This window comes from Centruroides vittatus, unplaced genomic scaffold (assembly GCF_030686945.1).
Source record: "Centruroides vittatus isolate TY-2023 unplaced genomic scaffold, ASM3068694v2 contig_900, whole genome shotgun sequence".
In the NCBI taxonomy this organism is placed as follows: Eukaryota; Metazoa; Arthropoda; class Arachnida; order Scorpiones; family Buthidae; genus Centruroides; species Centruroides vittatus.
Window position 1 is genome coordinate 3116843 of NW_027122591.1, and position 19323 is coordinate 3136165.

Genomic DNA, 19323 nt, shown 5'->3' on the forward strand with positions numbered 1-19323 from the left:
CAATGTAACAGTTTCGATTTAATGCAGTCAAATTATTTATTTGTTCACAAAATTTACAAAACTACACTTTAATCAAAAAAAAAAAAAAACTTTTTTTTTTGTATTTTCTTCAAGTCGTATTTTATTGTAGTTTATCGTATTCCTGAGTGGGCAGAACTGCATTAAATGAAATCATTTCTACAGAAATTACATCATAAATTACAATTTGTGTTAAAGCTTTTGTCATAAATAATTAAAATTTGTTTTAAATATAATTCAACCGTTGAGAAATTGCTGCACTTATTTTAAAAAGCTTGTTCCCACAGTAAATGATACTTATGGTGATATATTTTTTTCTTTTGGAGTTTTCACATAATCCTGTTTTTGCCTATTCTATACACTAAGTAGATTCGGCTTTTTTCCTCTCTTTTGAGCAATATAAACATATGTATGTCTCGTAACAAACTTATGTACACAACTGTTTATTTAACACTATCCGAAATGTAGTCGTTTCCGTTGGTGGATAGCACTTGAGATTGCGGGTCGTCCTCGACGCTTTCCGGAAGATCCGCGCAACTTTCCAGATTTTCACACAGGCGCTGACGATTTATCCTCGGCGTGTCGGAATTCCGAAGTTCTCCCATCCTCGAGGTCTCTTCGGCCGCATCCGGCACGTCCGAAGCGGGCTCTTCGGAACGAAATGGATTACAGTCGGTCTCGTCCGCTGCGGTCTCTGGTACCAGCACGGGCATGTGACCGGCAATGTTCTCCGCCACTTTTTGCCTCTCTCTGCGAGTTGGTGTCGAGGCTTTACTTTCTAAATAGAACAAAATCCGAATGTATAACGAACGTTGAAACAAAAATTTCTTTTTATTGCTTACCTGCAATTTTTAATTTTTGTTGTAATTCCAAAATATACACTTCTTGTTGTTCCCATATTTTCTGAAGAGTAGCTATTTTTGAATCTTTAGCCTGTGAATAAAATTAGCATATTGTAAAATTATCTTACACAAAACTACTAATTAAAAATGTACAGTGTACTTGCATTTAAAATGTCCTGATGACACGACTTGGTCATTTCTAAAAGTTGTTTCTGTTCTGCCATAATTGTAGTCTAAAAAAGGGAAAGGTTAATATTGTAACATTAAATAACTTTAAGGTTTCTAGTCAAAGGAATTTGAGCTTACATTGTTAGCAATGGCAGTTTCTAATTGTGCATTTTTTGATTGATAATCTTCTAGAAGAATTGTTTTGGCTTCTAGTTTCTGTTTAAGTGCTAGAAAATAAATGCAATGAATGTGTATTTAAGATATGAAAGATATTTGTATAATTTACACATTCATTTTGACTGTCTAATGAAATTTTATATTACATATACATAAGTTTCCAGAATAATACAAATAATTTGAACACAAATATAAAAGTAAATTCTTAGTATATCTTTCTTACACCGCAGGTACACTAGTAAATACAGAGTCAATCTTTCTATACATGCTCTTTCTTAGCTAAAAATAAATTAAAAAGTTTATGTAAACTAAACTGTTCTCAATTTTATTGTTACACAATTTCTGATATTCCGAGAAGGCTACTTTTAAGAAAATCACACATTTGTAGGTAACAAGAACCTGTAAAGATCAACTTCACTTATGCTAATGATTCTGTGGTGTGAAAAAGAACATAAGACGACTTCAAGTTATGCTTAATTTGAAAACAAATACAAAAATATCTTTAACGTAATAACATAATTTACGTATAGCGATTTGCCATTCACCAGTTTTAACGACAAAGGACGTCCATAAAACAAAGTACATTAATTTTGATCATTTATTCCATCAATGTATTTGTATTCAATTTCAACTAACTTTATTGATCATAACAAGAATAAAGTGCATTTGAGTTATGTAATAAATAATCAGTCAGTCCACAACCTTCATACATGACCATTCACACTATGATTAAAACTCTTGCATTAAAAATGTTTTCCAGTTCAAACGAACAACTGCACTCGCTAATCGCAGGATACAACAATTAAATGAGGGTTTGCATCGTCGGTGTCTGAAGAGCAAAAACAAAACTAGTATTCTACAGAATTTATAAAAGTAGCAATGTCTGTGTAAAGTTGATTTTATTTTTATTGTAATACTTCTCCAGTACAATTTTCGATTTCTTCGTATGTGGGTGTCATGTGCGCTTCATAAATCTTTGTTAATTTATTAATGTATTGAGTGTTAGTAGGTGATACCTTAACTTCCTTCTACTATTTAGATACAATAAACCTCAAACTGTTCTGACTGAAGGCCCAGGACAGAAAGAAAAATGAAACAATACTGCATTATATTATAGTATCTATATGCAGCAAACGATTTCAATGCACATATTTGTATGTGATAGAATGTAGGCTTGTGCATAATTTTGAAAACTATCGGATCATCATCATTACTTATTATATTTAACTTACAATGGAAGTCCTAGAAAAGTTGTTAGTCAGGTGCTACTTATATACTGATTTCATTGATTAAACGTTTAATTTTCTCCTTTTTTTTTAGTCAGAAAAGTAATTATAAAACTATAAAACTAAGGATAAAAATCCAATTTTGATACAAAACCAAGTAACAAAATACTAATTTCTTTAGTTTTTTTAGTATTATATATTTTACACTATACTAGAATTTATTGTCTTGCTTGCATGTCCAGTTTACAGTGGGTACGAGGTTTAAACTTCAATTCACTTCTAAATTGTTTAGAATTGTTAATAGATGACAATGCTAACTATATTAAGCATAAATTCTGATCATTAATTTCTGTTTAGCCTAAATAAATTTGTAAAGAATTTGGTACTTAACAGTTATTTGATCTGAAATTCACTCCTATGAGAATTAAATATCAAGATTAAGGTTTACAATGTGTACAATGTGTTGAAAGATTGGTTTCCAATTAAAAATACAGTTGCCTGAAATGCAGTTTAACGATAGGGATATATTCCAAGAAATGTAAAGCAAACGTCATAGTGTACTTAGATAAACTTTATACGGTGTAGTCTACTACTCACGTAGGCTTTGTGTAGTATGTATAAGTATTTATGTATTTAAATACAAAAATTTGTGTAGTATGTATAAGTATTTATGTATTTAGCTACAAATTTCTCAGCTGAATTACAATCTTTTGAGATTTCCATCATTACGTGACACACACCCGTAAAAGATTTTTGGCATTCGGATACAATTCCTTACATTTTAAACATTCTATTTACCTAAACAATTAGATGCTTTTCTTCTTTTTCAAAGAAACTAACTTTATTCTGGAAACCACAATCAAAATTACTTTATATATTTCTTATATATAACCTTAAAACAAAACCTGTTTAAGTGGAATGTAACAGTACCAGCCAGAATTTTCTATTTTGGCATATTTTCTATGTTATAGAGAGATGTTTTTTATTAATGTAAAAAACAGGATATTAACGATTGACAAGTTAAACTAACATAAAACTTAAAATTTTTATTCAAAAATTACTTGTACGTTATCTATAATAATAGTTAGTCTTAGAAATTAATTTTTGTTGTTATTCTTCAAGTCAATAATACAGTACTGAATTTTGATTAGTTCTCGGAATTTTCTCATTTGGCATTTGTTGTTTTCATTTGTCTAGCTAAGCCTAAAGAATGCACATGCAATTGTTTAGTCTCAAAAATGAAAGTCACAGTTTTTAATATGAAAGCACACAGGCTGTCAAATAATCACAGCAATTAAAAAGATGGACGAGACCTAATTTTAGCCTAGAAACACATGGTGATTTTCTGTTGTGTGATCAAAAATTGCAAGTGTGTTCTTAGGCTAATATGGACTGTGAGAAACATTTCATTCTAAAGCACTTGCAGTAATCATTTGATAAATTTTAATAATGTACACGGAACCAATTATGGTATGATAACAGAACAATGAAAAACAAACATTTCAAACCCCTCCTGCATCGGGTTCAAACCATTCCTAGACGGTTATTTGATTAACAAATGCCATTTAAATAAAAGTTCGAAGCAATTTATGACAGAACTACGTCGCGCAGGCACAACGAGTCGGCCTGCCTGGACATAACGAGCGGTTAGATCGTGTTGTGAATCAACTCTTGCCAGGCCAATGACAAAACCATCTCTAAAATTTATGCATGTGGCTGTGATGGAGGAATTAAAGATGTGCATAGCCTCTAACCAGAAATACAAAATTTATAATTATTAGATTTAATACGAGATGGAAGCATAACTGTCTACCTCTAGTCAAATTAATTAATTTCTAATACTTAATTATAGCCTTTACGTAGCCCAAAAATTTGGCGTATTTATCAAACATGTTATCTGTGATTTTTTTTTTGTTTTCTGAAATCGAATTCGCATTTCCGATTGGATCATTCTGTGCTAGAAGAAATAATGATTTGTATAATTTTCTTTGAATAAACATTATACATAAAATATTTGAGTATTTTTTTCAGCATGGAACGCATTTAACTATTTTACATTAATTTATATGGGAAAAATTATTTCGCTTAACAAGTGTTTCGCATTACAAGTAAGATTCTTGAACAAATTATGCTCGTTAAGTGAGGTTCCACTGTATTGTATTTAATACTTGTGATTTTGTCAAAATGTTTATTCTGCATTGACAAGAGTCATAAATTGGAATGGATGCTGTTGCATAAGATGCCTGAATGGCAAGAAATACAAAATAGTTTCATTGAATTTAGGAAACACATTACACAAATATAACAGATGAAATTCAATTATTTGATTGATGGGCACTAATAAAGTCAATAATAAAAAACATTTGAAGAAATTGAACGAAGAAAAAATTCAATATAGCTGACAGATGATGGGTAAAACACACAGTTGAACCTGTCTATCTCAAAATTTATTTTTTCCCCTGCATTTTCAGTCTAAATTCATTATATTTTTTATGTTTATATCAAATAATTTTCTACCAAAACCTGTTTATCTCAAATTATGGACTAAAGTGTCAATTACAATTCTAAAGCTTGGCAACTACCTTTTGATAGCATAAATTGTAGTTGAGAAACATCTCTTGCTATACAGTACATAGTTACAAATAAGGCTGATTGGCTATAAATTTGATTTGGTTTGTTTGTTTACAGCAACTTGACAAGTAGACAATCTGCTGAGGAGGTGAGTGTCTCCTAGGAAAACTTTCTATGGAAAACTGACCCCTATTTAGGTGTTACAAACATGAAGAAAACCCAGAAAACTCCAAATAGCCAGTCTGCTGGCAAAGAATAAACTCATGACCAACTGCCAGTGTTCAGTGGTTTTTATCCACTCGGCCACTGGTGGGTTAAGGTTATGAGTTTCACTTGTTCTAATTGGTTGAAGAAAGGCATTAGAAACTATTGACTAACTATTTCTGTTAAGGTATGTCAAAAATGTTTTATTTATACCAAATATAGGTATGTGCTGTACTTGCTATTGTATTAATAAAATACCATACCACCAATAAAACCTATTTCAGTTTACTGTGTAGGAACCTCTATACTTCAAAACCAGTCTATGTCAAATATTTTTCTTGTTTCTGTGAGATTTGAGAGATGGATTCAACTGTATTTAATGAAATGCACAAAAATGATCTTGAATTCCAGGATTTTAATCATTTTGATAAAATTAGTCCTTTATTTTTCAGAACTACAGCTTCCGTAGAAAGAATATTTTCACTTGAAAATTTCCTATGGTCAAAATGAATTAGGAATTAAATATTGAAGCCATGAAAGTAACGCTAATTATAAGGCTATGCAATAATGTTTTAAGTGATTTACAATGCAATAAGTTTTATGATAAAATTGCTAAAACTTTGAATAAGTTCTGGTTACTAGCAATTTAAAAAATTTATAAAGTTAAAATTTAGTTGCTGGTTAAACCAAAAAAAAAAAAAATCCACTTTACTCAGATATTATGCAATTGGTACGCAAAACTTTTCCTTCTCCATGTTACAGGTTCCTGGTTTATAATAGTATTTTACATAGCAAATTGTTCTATTCCAAGATTTATTTTCTGTTCCATTTTGTAGATTGTCCATTTTAGACAGATTTTAGTGTATAAGGTCGTTTAAATACATTATTATATACTTCAAAATTATAAACCAAAATTTAATGTATGAAAATATTTTTTGCATACCAGATATTTCAGATAGAGCAGATGTTTTCCACATAGCTTCTTCAGCAGCAATTACTGGAGTTGGTTGTAAGCTCTCAATCCTTTCTCTGAAGTGTTGATTCATTTCTCCCAGCAAAACAACCTGTTTCGACAGCCATTTTGCCTCCTCTTCTAATTTTTGACATCTATTTACTTGTCTGAATGCAGAATCTAACTCTAATTTTGTTTCTGCTAACTGACTGTAAACTTTTCTCAATTCCTAAAAATTACATAAAAAATTTTTCTAAAGTTATAAAATATCAAGTGAAACAAAACAGAATCTTTTTCTTACACATCGTAAAACTTCATTTTCTTGCTTCTGTTGGATTAATTGTTCATCTATTTTAGAATTTATTTCTTTTAAAGCTATATTATTGTGTGTCAATTCCCTAATATAAAACAAAATTATTCAATAAAGATTAATATTTTAGTTTAGTTTAGTTTATTCAAAGATTTTGTTAGAAATTTTCAAGAAAATCTTAATAAAAAAAAAACCAACCAATCACCTGAGTCTTTTATTTAGTTCTTCAAACTTTTGTTCTTTTGCATCTTGTTGTTTAAGATACAAATTGGACAATTTATTAATCTCATTTTCTAGATCTTGGATTTTTCTTTCTTGCAACTGAAGTTGGTCTTTCTTTATAAAAGTAAACATTCAGAATTTCTGTATTAACTGTACTATGTGAATTTATTAAAATTATAATTAAAAAGTTACCATTGCCCCGTTTTGTTCTTCTAACATCCACGCTCTCTTGGCCTTTCCCAGGAGTCTTCTATTGCGTTCGGCATGAATCTCTCTCTTGTTTCTTTCAAACAGCAATTGGTTATGTAATAATAAAACTTGTCCCCGTAAGATACGCAATACATCAGCTGGGGGTTGACCTTTTATATATGATAAATTGAAATCATCGAGTTTTTTCAAATTTATTAAGACATTATATAACTTCTTACCTCCAAAATGTGTCCAATCGGTGCCAATGGTGCTCGTTAACGGAACATTTAGTTCTTTCATATAGACGTCATTTCCTAATTGTAAATGACGATCTAATATTTCAGGAGGTGAAAGAGTAGTGTAGAAAGGTCTTTCTCCATAAAACTGCCTACCTTCTACCTGGCCCATCATAGTCTTAGGTTTCTGAATAAAAATATTTTCTGTATACTCTCTTACATACATAGGTTGGGAATATCTTAGACCTTCTAAAGCAAAAGGAAATAAATGACTATAAGGAGGCGATGATATAGTAACTGTAGTATTTTCACAACTAGTTTGGCTAGAAGACTTAGTATTATGTACAGGAATAAATGAATATGCATTTTTTTCTTCTATTTTAGTAATATTTTCAGATATATCATTTATAGGCTTACTTAAATATGAATTATCTGCGGTACTAAACAGAGTTGTATCTTGTACTGAATTTTTGCTGTGAATAAACTGAGTTACATTATCAATAGATTTCTTTAAATAAGGTTTGTCAATAACTTGAGATCCGATATTTTCTTGCTGTATTATATTATAAAAACTAGAGTTTTTACTACTATTTTCTTTTTTTCTAATTAGCTGCTGTAATTCTCGTATATCTGGACAAGAGAGAAATTTCTTTTTCGTTTGATGATTAAATTCAAATTCGTCGAAAATTTCTATTGGTGGTGGGCCGTGATGACTGAGAAAGCGGAGACGATTGGCATTTCTAACAAATTTTTGCATATTTACACCATCTTTGACATTAGTTTCTACTTCCTCCTCTTGCGATTGGTTACTCAGCTGAGTATTATCTAAGGTGGATAATTCACAGGGAGTTTGTGGTTCGTCTGTGAGTTTTTGAGTTGTACTGAAAAACGGGGTGTCGTGGCCCACGTCGTCATTGCACGATGGATATTGATATTTTGAATTTGACACTATTGCCGAAACTTCTTCGTCGATAATTTCTGAAAATTAAAATTAAATATTTACTAATTTACTTATAAAGACAGAAATCTCATTAACTTAACATTTTAATAATCAAGACAGAAATTAAAATTAGTTACTTGCCTTCCTCTCTTGCTTCTTCTGCTTGACTAACATCAGGTAAACTGGATTTTGAACTATCTGCGTTTGGTGTCAGCTGTTCTTCGGACTGACTATTATCCATAGAATTTATTTCTATATTCACATCGACTTCTTCGGAACTGCCAGTAATGGAGTTAACTGACACTAGAAAACAAAACAGAGAGAATAATTAAATGCCAATTAAATTTTTTATCTTATTTTACAATAGTGATTACCATTTCCTTGGTTTTTTCTAGATGAAGCTTCTAAAGAATCAATCATAGAAGCTTCCTAAAAATAAAATGCTTAAAATTATATATTAAAAACAACAAATTTAAATCAAATTTTAATAATATTTTACCTCTGGTTTGGCTTCTATGGCAACATCTAAAGGTGGACTTTCTCCTACTTTGGTTGCAGATGACAAAGCGACTAGCCCTTCAAAGTTAAAATAAAAAAGAAAAAGATTACTGCAAGGAATTTCTCTGAAGAATATTTACAATAATTGTATATTGCGGATTATGCCAACTGCTGGAAAAATACCAATTAACAGACATTGGTGATGTATAAACTAACATTAAAGAATAAATTCAAAGATTAATTATGTAGATGTCTTCTATGTAAGGATTGTTGGTTTAATGAAAATGGAGTTTGAGATAATGTTTCCAGTAGCTATGTGACTTTCTCTGCGGTAACTAAACAATTGGTTTAGTTAGATCAGAAATTCCCAACTTGTGTTTAATGTAACACTAAAATTCTTCCAATAAAATAAGATTTTGAGCTTTAATTAATAGTTTATATTTTAATAAATTTTTTGTTCATATTTTAAAGTTTCAAAAATTATTAATATTCTGTAGGAAAAGAAGATCTAAGCACACGCACCGCACAGCTCACATTTATAAAAAATAAAATCCATTGAGTCTAAAAGTCGAAGAATCAAATCATATATTTGATTCTTTCCCAAGTATTTTGATTCTTATATTTGAAAACTAAAATATTCATTCTTGTAAAAGGAACTGATGCCCAAGAGTAGCAATACTTCAGTGTTCACTTAATGATTAAAAAAAATGTATTCAATCAATTGTTCCATTAGTTGAGATTCTACGCATCTGCAGATAAAATTCTTCGCATGAATTACCAATTTGTATGATTAATATTTGATTTTTCCATTATTAATCCGTGTTTTTGTATGTTAAATAAATTATAAATAAAACAAAAAATCAAAAACAATTAATTGCCAGGTTTAAAAACTTTTTATCAACTTGAAAAAAGTTTCATGATTAAAATAAGTTGAGAATTGCCACATTAGATACATTTAAATAGAATTTTTAACTGCTATATCAAAGTAGGATCAACATATTTTCTAACTCTCATCAAATTTAAGGCAGGATTTTGATGCTGAATACACTGAAATCCATATAAGACTGTAATGTATTTAGAATTCACGTGACTGAGATGAATTGTGATGTGTAAACGCATTTCATTCTAAACTGAATATTGTTTTGTTCCTTGTGTAATCTAAATTTTATCTTATGAAATTGTTTATTTAGAATGCAATAGCTATGATCTAATATTTTATAAATTATTATTATTTTACATATGTATTTTTAGAATAAGTTATTAAATTAAGAAAGTAAAATTATAAAATGAAAATTTCTTTCTATAAATTAATTGATTAATTTTAATAACAAATCCAAACTTTTATTAAAAATTCAGTTATAAAAAAACCAAACAATTAACTCAAATTTTCTTATTCGAATAAAGAAATTTCTTTTAAATAAGAAAAATAAAATAAATAAATAAAAAGTTTTGTTTTAATAAATTTTTAAAAATTAATTAAAACAACAAAACTTATTTCTATTACTTTAAGTATTACTTTAAGAAAACTATTATTTTAATTACTCTTCTCGTTTTAAAAACGAATGAACAAAAGTGTGTTAAATAGGAACCAAAACAATCTATATTTAGAGCTAATTTGTTTTCAACTTCTGCTTCTCAGATGTGTTGGAGATAAAGAGAATAGAATAATTATTCTCTCACACTAAGTTTTATGTTACGTAATTACAAAAATAAATTTTGGAAACGTCTTTCAATTATAAAATTTTATTAAAAATATCTTTTTACAAAAAAATGTCTTATGTTTATTATTTTATTTATTAAGATCGGGTGGCATAAAATTAAAAAAAAATATATTCTAAAATTGTTCTTCGGAATAAGCATTTTAGTTTGTCTTAGCGCACACAATCTTGGTATCATCAATGATATAAACTTCAAATTTACAGAAATTAATGGATGATTTTTATATAAATTTGCTATAGAAATTCATAAAATATTGCTTTAAGATTAATTATTCATACTAAATTTTAGGATTGATTATAAATTAAAATTTTTATGATGAAAACTTTCTATGAGGGTGAATAGTTATAGCTTTACTTTTGGAAAGTGAAAATTAGATATATATTAACTTTGAGCATATTTTACATAATTGCTTTTTCCACTATTTGCAGGATCTCAGAAATTAGTCATAGTGTGGAATACTGCCTTTTCCAAGAAACTTCACATTTTATTGCTTGATAATATTAAAAGTATGCTATTTTTGAGTTAAAATGTCATATGTTACCAATTATCTAGAAGAGTTATTTACTAAACAATAAAATTAAATCAATATACTCATATTATTTTGTGACTAATAGCTATCAAGCAATTTCCTATGGAAAGATACTGAATAACTGTTCAATTTCTATTATTTATGGTTATAAATAAAAAATGATTTAGTCGTAATCAAGTTTAAATTCTGTCATTTCTATGTGTAAAAATTATGAACAAAAGATGAGAGAGTTTACTTTATAAGGGTTATAAATAATAGGCAGAAAACTTAACTGATAAAGTCTTTCTATAATCAAAGCTTACTACCTAGATTCAGATTAAATGAGATTAGATTTGGAAACTTCCTCACACCAACTAAGTATCACAAAAAGTACTATAGTATTGTGTTTCTTAAATGTTTAAAAATCATTTCATGTTTTCCACGATATGTTTTTGATTGATCATGCAAAGTTAAGTGAAATAAAAATGATTTATGATGTTAAAATATGTGTACTTATTTTACCACAGGACAGAGAGTAAAATATTTAACTAACATCATGTTAAAAATTAGCATGCCTAGTAAAATATTGCAATCAATACATTAAAAATTTGTATTCAAATGCAAGAATGAAACTTCATTCACAAAAATATACTGCTATATGTTTTTCAGAAATTATACTAAATTAAAAATTAGGTAATTTCATAATTTTTATCCCACTTGACCATATGAAATCAAAATTTATTTATTTTTTTACCTGAATCAGGTTGTGTACTAGTTGTAGAAGTTTCTGAAGGACTTAATTTATTAGAGGAAGATACATCTAAATCACAAACTGTAGAAGGACTCCATATGTAACCATGCTCTTTTGTTTGACATTTTGTTAAAGCTTCATTAACTACTGAAGTAGGACTAGCGGGAGTAAATGGCAGAGAAGTGGATTCTAAAAGTTAAAGAAGTATTCATTTATCAATATTTAACGTTTCGGAAGTCTTTAAAAGATTCGGTTATATCTAAACAAAGTAAAGTAAATGAATGTAAATATAGAAGACAATTTGTAAAAATCTCAAACATTTAATCTATTTGATTCAATATAAATAAAAGAATCATGTCGTTATTAAAAAAAATGAAGACCAATTTACCTAAATTTAATAAAAGCATACATACCTCTATGGACATTTGAAGCTGAAAAGCCATGTTTACCACCCATAATTTGACACGGCTTTGGTAATTGGCATTGGGGTACTTCTTCGCATGCTCCTTCAATTAAATCTAAAGAAACTCTTGCACATTCTACTAATATGTCATGTATTTCCATTTTTTTCCATCTATAAATGTAATCTCAACATCTATAAAAATGTCAATAGATATTTAACAATTTAGATGTTATAATGAAATTATATTTACCTCGTCGTAGTCAGCTCTGTTTCTTTTGATGCTGTTACTAATAATGGATGTAATCTTACTCGTTCTAACATTGGCTGAAAAATTTGAATATACAATTAATTCAAAATGATACATATAATAATAATAAAATCTATTAATGTTAGAGTATTAAATAATTCAAAAGTTTTTATTAAATTCTATTCTATTTATGAAATTTTGAGTGTCTGATGATAAAGTTCTCTTATACAGAAAGAGTCAAAAATATGAATTTGATACGTGGTTTTTCTTATATCACATCACTTTAAAATTTGATCACATAAAATCGCAATTTATAGATGATGATGTCACAATTTTAATTTTGTCATTAATCACACAGTCTTATATGTTTACTAACAGAAATAATAAGCCTTATAATACTTTCCTATAAAAATATCTCCTCAAAAATTTAATTACTACATTTTTCAGTTAAAAAAAAAAAAAAAAAGATGAAATCTGCACATTTATCTTTTATAATCTCATGAGATGCTTATGGGAATGACATTGACATTATTTAATATAAAGAATTAAACTGTTAAAGAATTTGTAAAAATTTAATTGAGAATGAATAATCGAAATTTTAAAAAATTGTATAAAAATGCATGATAAGTTTGATAATTTTTTATAAGATTATTTAATATTTTTGTTTATAATTTCATTTTTTACAGCATATTTCATTTCTTCATTTTATTCTTACGCTTGAATTTATAATACGTATTTTATTTCCGTATGTTTTTAGATGTTCTAGAATGGAACACTGAAATATTACCTAATGATGAAACATATTTGGCACATTGCATATAAATGATAGGAATTACCCCTTTTGTTTGTATATATGGAATAAACAAAACATTTGTGACTTTCCTATCTATGACTTATGCAAAATCTGACCCACCCAATTGAAAGTTTGAAAAGTTTGGACACCACTGGCTTAGGACATAATTAAAGTTTCTGATTTCTGATTACAAGATTTTTGATTTTTAAAGCAAAAGTTTTTTATTTTGTTTTCAACTGAAAAAATTAGTACTATAAAACTGAAAAAGTAAATCTACACCAAGAGATGAGGAATAAAAAAAGAATTTTTAAATATACTTTTACGCATTAACTTTTTTTTAATTGCATGTATTTTTATTATATCAAAAAATTATTAATGAATAATAACCACACACCTTAATAGTTTCGGTGAAGACGTGAAAACTTTCTTGATTTTGATCACGACGGCCATAATAGGAACGCAAGTAAGCGAGAAAATTACAAGGATACATGGCATACAGACGGTGAAATAATGCGTAAACACTAACTTGAAGATGTAGAATAAAAATTTCAGGTATATTGCCTAAAAAATGTAAATTACAAATACTTAATGCTAATCACAATCTGTAATAACATTAGTTAAATAAACTAGGTTTACTTACCAGGTTTTTTTGTACTCCAAGATGCTAAGTGTGAGAATGATTCGAAAATTTCTTGAAGGTGAGAACCGATAAGTGAAGGTATTGCAGGTAATAATGTGACAATAATAAGAACAGCACTCACTAAGTTTGTTATGGTAGTATCTGTCTGTAAAGTTATTTAAAATTCAATACTAGTAATATTATTATTATTATTATTAAAAATTTAGCATTAATTGAAGTTTACCTTGAGAATATTAATCAAATTGTGCATTATACGATGTTGAGTAATTTTATGTAACCAAGAAGGATGTCTACGAACAATATATCCCAAGAGAGTAAGAGCAGGGTACCTTGAATTACCTTTTAAACAGTCTGCCAGCTTATCAAACAAATGCTTTGGAAGAAAATATATTATTTCAAAACAAAAAAATTGGTATTTTCTTGTTCTTGTTCTCTCTCTTTTAAATGTAATTAGAAAATTATATTTAAGAAAAATAATCATACTTACCTTATCATGTGGTTCTCTCACACCAACAATGATTTCTAGACACCGCTGCGATTGCGTAGCTAAAAAGTAATCTACTAGGCCATGTAACAACCATGCTTCTTTAGCTAAACAAAATTATAAAATACAGTTTTTTATTAATCAAATAAATTTTGTTTCTGCATCAAAATATTAAAAATCTTACTGTTATTCAGTTGTTCATGTATCAACATTTTAATTTCTTCCACCACATGATTGTCATTTGTCTCCAGTAAAGAGAGCAACTCCACAACTTCTATATGATGAGTTCCACTCTTTGCTTGCTCTTTCTTCTCTCCCCGATGATACATAATGAAAGTTATTTTAATAACTGCACCAATCGTCACATCCCTTGAAGCCTTAACTAAATTAAGAAAAAAAGATAAATTTACCAAGTTTTCAAATATATTAGTTTTATAACGATTAAATTAAGTAAACTGATTAATATTTAGAAACTAATTTAGTTACAACGTTCTACAACTTCCAGATTTTTACATTATTTTACGCAAAAAATGTATTCTATTTTAATAGAATTAATTGTATAAATTTTTTCCAAATTTGCTAACATTTAATTCGGTAGTTTTATGTGATTTCATTTTGTTTAAAACGAAAGATAATAGCAGGTATAAACGTAACAGAGAAAAGATGAAATTACTTTTAATTGAATTCTAAATATATTACGAAATCACAATATATACATGCTAACTCCTACATAATATTCATTAAATGTTAAAAATTAATAATAGAAAAGAAAAAGAAAAAAAACTAGAACTTTACCTGCAACATAAAAATAATCTATGCAAATTCTTGCTTCTACCAAATTTATTAGACAAGATGTTCACTTCAACATTTATCCAAATGCAAAAGAGATCTTTCCAGTGCACTGCATAAGTATATGCATAAAGTGCATTAGTTTCACTGTAATGTTTACAGTGAAATAAATTAATTCATTCAAGAAAAAGACACCTAAACTGCATGGCAGTTCCGTGGCAATATAAAAATGCAACCTACAGCAAGTTTTTGACCTGCTGCCAATGGGTTTATAAAAATGCCATCATTATACAGCTGCTACTTGATAAAGCATTACTACAATGCCTTATATTCATAAATATTCCTTTGAAATTATGCTTTCACAATTGCATGAGCAATACAATACTTGTGCATTGCTAAGATCTCTTTTGCACCTAGATAAATGTTAAAACGAACATGTATATTGTGTGTGTTAGATTTTTAATACACAGTACATAACATAAAAACATTTATGACATTCTAAACTTAAAACAAACGTTAACAAAGATAAAAACATTCGAGTATTATTATTTATCCGCAGATATTTTATTATTAAAAAAATCCTTAAGTTCTACTTTACATAATCAAATGATAAAAACTGGATACTATCGGGATAGAACTTGGCTAATTAATAACACAGAAATTACAACGTGTATCTTGAATCTGACTGAAGGAAAGAATTTGTCAAAATCATTTTATTTGGGTGTTGATTGAGTATAATTAGTCTTCATTTTGCTTCTGACTACATAAAGATACAGAAAAAAATAGAAAAAAACATGATAAACACTGGATATAAAAGAGAACTGTTTTCATTAAAAAAAAATAATGTTGAATTTTATTTGATCACACATTTTGAATTTACTAAACATGATTTATTAATTTGGACATACACTGACTGCTCTGTATTCAAATATATTATAAAACTTAAAATAAAAGATGCATCAAATCATTTTTAGATATTAATTTTACCTACTCAATCAATATAATCATTATTTTTTTAATTTTTACAATTTTAATTTATTAATTTTTCTTGTAAACCTTGGTTTTTCAAATGAATACAAAGTGGATTAATACAGAATTTATATTGAATTAATTTTATTATAATGAAATTATATAAACTGTTAATATAAAAATGAGCAATTACTTGTTGTTGCATCATCACAATGCTAGGCTGTACTTTTTAATCGTATTTTAACTTCCCTTATTGGGTCTTGATTTTCATCTATCTAACTTTGTTCTCAAGATTAATAAAGGACAGACGACAGTGGGAATATATAGATCCGAAACTTAAAAATTTCAGCTCAATAAACATTACATATAAATGAATAGATCATAATGTATTATAATCAGAAAGACTATGTCAGGCTTATTTCTCTCATTATAACAGATGTTTGAAACTTTGAATATATTGGCAGATTTAAAAACTGCATTTTTGCATACTATTTTGATAATTTAACCTAATAAGCTTTAAAGGTCAAAACGGTTATAACTTTAAAATTTCAGATGGTAATCCTTATCTTGTGGCAGTTTTAAGGAATTTTTAATACTGAATCAAACAGTGCAATCAGGTTTGAAATACAACTAAACAACATCGCTAGACCTGATATACTATAAGCTAGACTCCGACCAAATGCCGAATTCCATCGGGCTAGATAGAATTCGGCATTTGGTTTAGTTATATATACGCCTTGCTGGGGTTTGCGGTGGCCAGTTGAGTGCCTTACAGGACGTGGGCACCGGATGTGTCCCCAGTCGGCATTGTAATATCCGTCAATGGTTATATCATTAGCTTATATATGCTGGAAGAGGAGATTGGACTGGAGGACCGAACAGTGTAACTGGCAACGCATCTGCACAGTAAGCAGGAGTTGTGGGTTCGAGTCCCGCTCCAGGCCAGAGTCCCGCCTCGCTTCTTCCAGTGGTTCTAAATTATTTAAATTAATTAATTAAAAATTATAATTATTAAAGTTAATAAGAGATGGCACCTAACGCTTCCCTCTAGTGCCAAATTGGTTACATAATTTATTTAGTATTTAGCCATATCTAGCCCAATAGAATTTGGCATTTGGTTGGAGTCTAGCAAGTTTGAAATCAAGCAAAGCATTCAGAAATTATACACAAAAATCCTAACCTACTAGATTCTATTGAAAGTGTAAATAATGAAATGTTCTTATCGAAAATTTTCTCTAAAGTAATAAGATACTGCAGAAAAACATTGAAAATCATCTTTAACAATCATGAATCTCACTGAGTTTTTATAACAAGATTCATTTTGTTTGACAATGATTCATATTCAAAAACAACTCCTAATACAGTGTTTAGATTTAATCTCATGTAAACAATTTTAATACAATCGACCTTGTTTATTATTTTCATTCTGCAAACTTCTTGCAATATTTTTATAGCTAAGTCTATGATCTGACGAATATATCCAGCAGTAGCAAATGTAAATTATTATGTACTGTATTACTATGTTTCATATAATACTTTATTCAAATTATAATATATAATTTGAATAAATTCTTTAAAAATTAAATTTCCTTCTAAAACACTCAATCATCATTAACTTATAGAGTCCAGAAACATTATAACAGATAAATTCTTTATAACAACAGTTTAATTGCAGGCACATTGAATGGTAAAGCAACTCTAATACACATGGATTGTCTATTTCATTTGAAACGGGTTATGTCATTGGCTTGCTTATCCGGCTGTATTAAAGCTGCTTTACCAGGCAACTCACCCTGTCTGTTATGGTTACGTTTTTATCCTTCAACACCTTTAACATTTATTACATTATTTTACACTATATAACTAAATTACAATTGTGCATATATTCTATAGGTTCCTGTTAAAAATAAAATATAATTTTAATTATGTATTATCTTTAATATTAAATAAATATGTTAATTTTTTTCATTTCCAGATGTTAAACTAATAAACATTAGGTGTTAAAGTAATGTACAATTCTTTGCATGTACAGTACAGTATATTTACAACAGCAGCTTTCTACGTATCCTATGACAATATCTAGTGAACTTTTTTTTAATTTTAAATATCTATTGATGATAGTTAATCTTCATATCTCGGTAAATAATTTAAAGTAGAAAGAAGAGCTATTTATTCTTTTCTTAAAACATTTTTAAACTCAGTTTGAATAATTAAACTATATTATTTGTTTATCTAGAAACCTCTAGGTTCAAGATAAACAAACAAGCAAGCAATTAATTAATTTTAAAACTTTTCAAACTGATTTATAAGATTGTGAATGATTTTTTCATAATTAATTGAAATATGCTGATTAATTTAACTTTCAGTTGTGTATTACAAAATATAACTTTCATTGTGTATATTATATTTTTAAGTCTGAAATAATATTTTGAAAATAAAACAAAAATGAAAAAAATATCAAAAGCAGACTAGAATCCATCAGTTCAGTTATTTTTCATATACTGTTCAGTACATTTTCTATCTATAAAATAATTTGCTCCTTTCTATAACTAAGAACAAAATTTAAGATACAATAAATAAAACAAAATAGTTGGTATAATATCTTATCTTTCTTTAGATAAGCAACACTATTGAGAAGTTCTATAACAAGCCATTAGATGTAGAATATTTTCATATATATATATATTTCAAAATATTAAATTGGTTTGAATTTTGGAATTTTCATAAATAAATTACTAATTATTTTATTATCTATTATTTGTATGGAAATTTTATGTGAGATTCCAAAACTGGCATATTGTTTTTATCTTACTAATATATTCCTTTAATCATTACTTAAATGAATCAAGATTATTCAAGATTATCCGTACTTTTTATTTAACCAATAATGGAAAATTTTAATAGCAGTTTAATTCAGAAGTTATTAATATTCTACTCTATGTATATGTAGATTAAGCGATATTCGGTCAAGTCTCCAATAACAGCCAACTTCCAAACATCGGCCATTTTATCAGGAACATTTTGAATAAAAATGCATATACAATAATTTCTAAACAATGGCCATCTCTAAACAACAGCCCAGTTTTTTCATAGCAGCTGTTGTTCAGAGGTTTGGCAGTATATACACTTTTTCCATCTTTTCACAATAAATTTATAAAAATTCTAACATTCAATAAAGCTAGTCTTATAATTTCATTGTTTTATATTTTTATTTATATATATATATTTTTTTATTTTTTAAAACAGATTGTATACATAAAATAACAATCTTTCATAAAAATCTTACCAGCATTATTTTATTAAAATTATTACATTCTTTTCATCTACAATTTATTCACGGAATCATCGCCCATATACAAAAAGTTTCTGTAATCTTTATGATTTTAATTGTGTTGTTTTTAATCTTATCTACGAAATTACTCTAGAGTGCAATTCACTGTAATAAATTATTTCATTGTTTCTATGAT

The 19323-nt window shown here is 27.9% G+C and overlaps 1 protein-coding gene across 1 annotated transcript; it reads right to left on the bottom strand.

The window, feature by feature from the left end:
- Window positions 1-11: 11 nt before the first annotated feature.
- Tsc1 (tuberous sclerosis 1 protein hamartin) lies at window positions 12-16150 on the bottom strand. Its single transcript, XM_067280927.1, has 21 exons — window positions 16050-16150; window positions 14283-14480; window positions 14102-14205; window positions 13838-13987; window positions 13615-13759; window positions 13369-13535; window positions 12185-12258; window positions 11945-12105; window positions 11535-11720; window positions 8555-8631; window positions 8430-8484; window positions 8197-8358; window positions 7119-8093; window positions 6883-7049; window positions 6674-6804; window positions 6460-6556; window positions 6150-6387; window positions 1167-1255; window positions 1025-1093; window positions 861-951; window positions 12-796 (listed from the first exon to the last, which is right to left on the bottom strand). The coding sequence occupies exons 2-21, from the start codon at window positions 14425-14427 to the stop codon at window positions 462-464; spliced, it is 3618 nt and encodes a 1205-aa protein (XP_067137028.1). The 5' UTR covers window positions 14428-14480; window positions 16050-16150; the 3' UTR covers window positions 12-461.
- Between the last annotated feature and the right edge of the window lie 3173 nt (window positions 16151-19323).

Excerpts from the sequence above, each read along its gene's own strand:
- Tsc1 (XM_067280927.1), bottom strand. The coding sequence starts at position 14,427 with ATGTATCATCGGGGAGAGAAGAAAGAGCAAGCAAAGAGTGGAACTCAT. Across the intron at positions 11,721-11,944 it reads AGCTTCAAATGTCCATAGAG|AATCCACTTCTCTGCCATTT; the intron begins GTATGTATGCTT and ends TTTAACTTTTAG. Across the intron at positions 8,632-11,534 it reads TAGTACACAACCTGATTCAG|GGCTAGTCGCTTTGTCATCT; the intron begins GTAAAAAAATAA and ends TTAACTTTGAAG.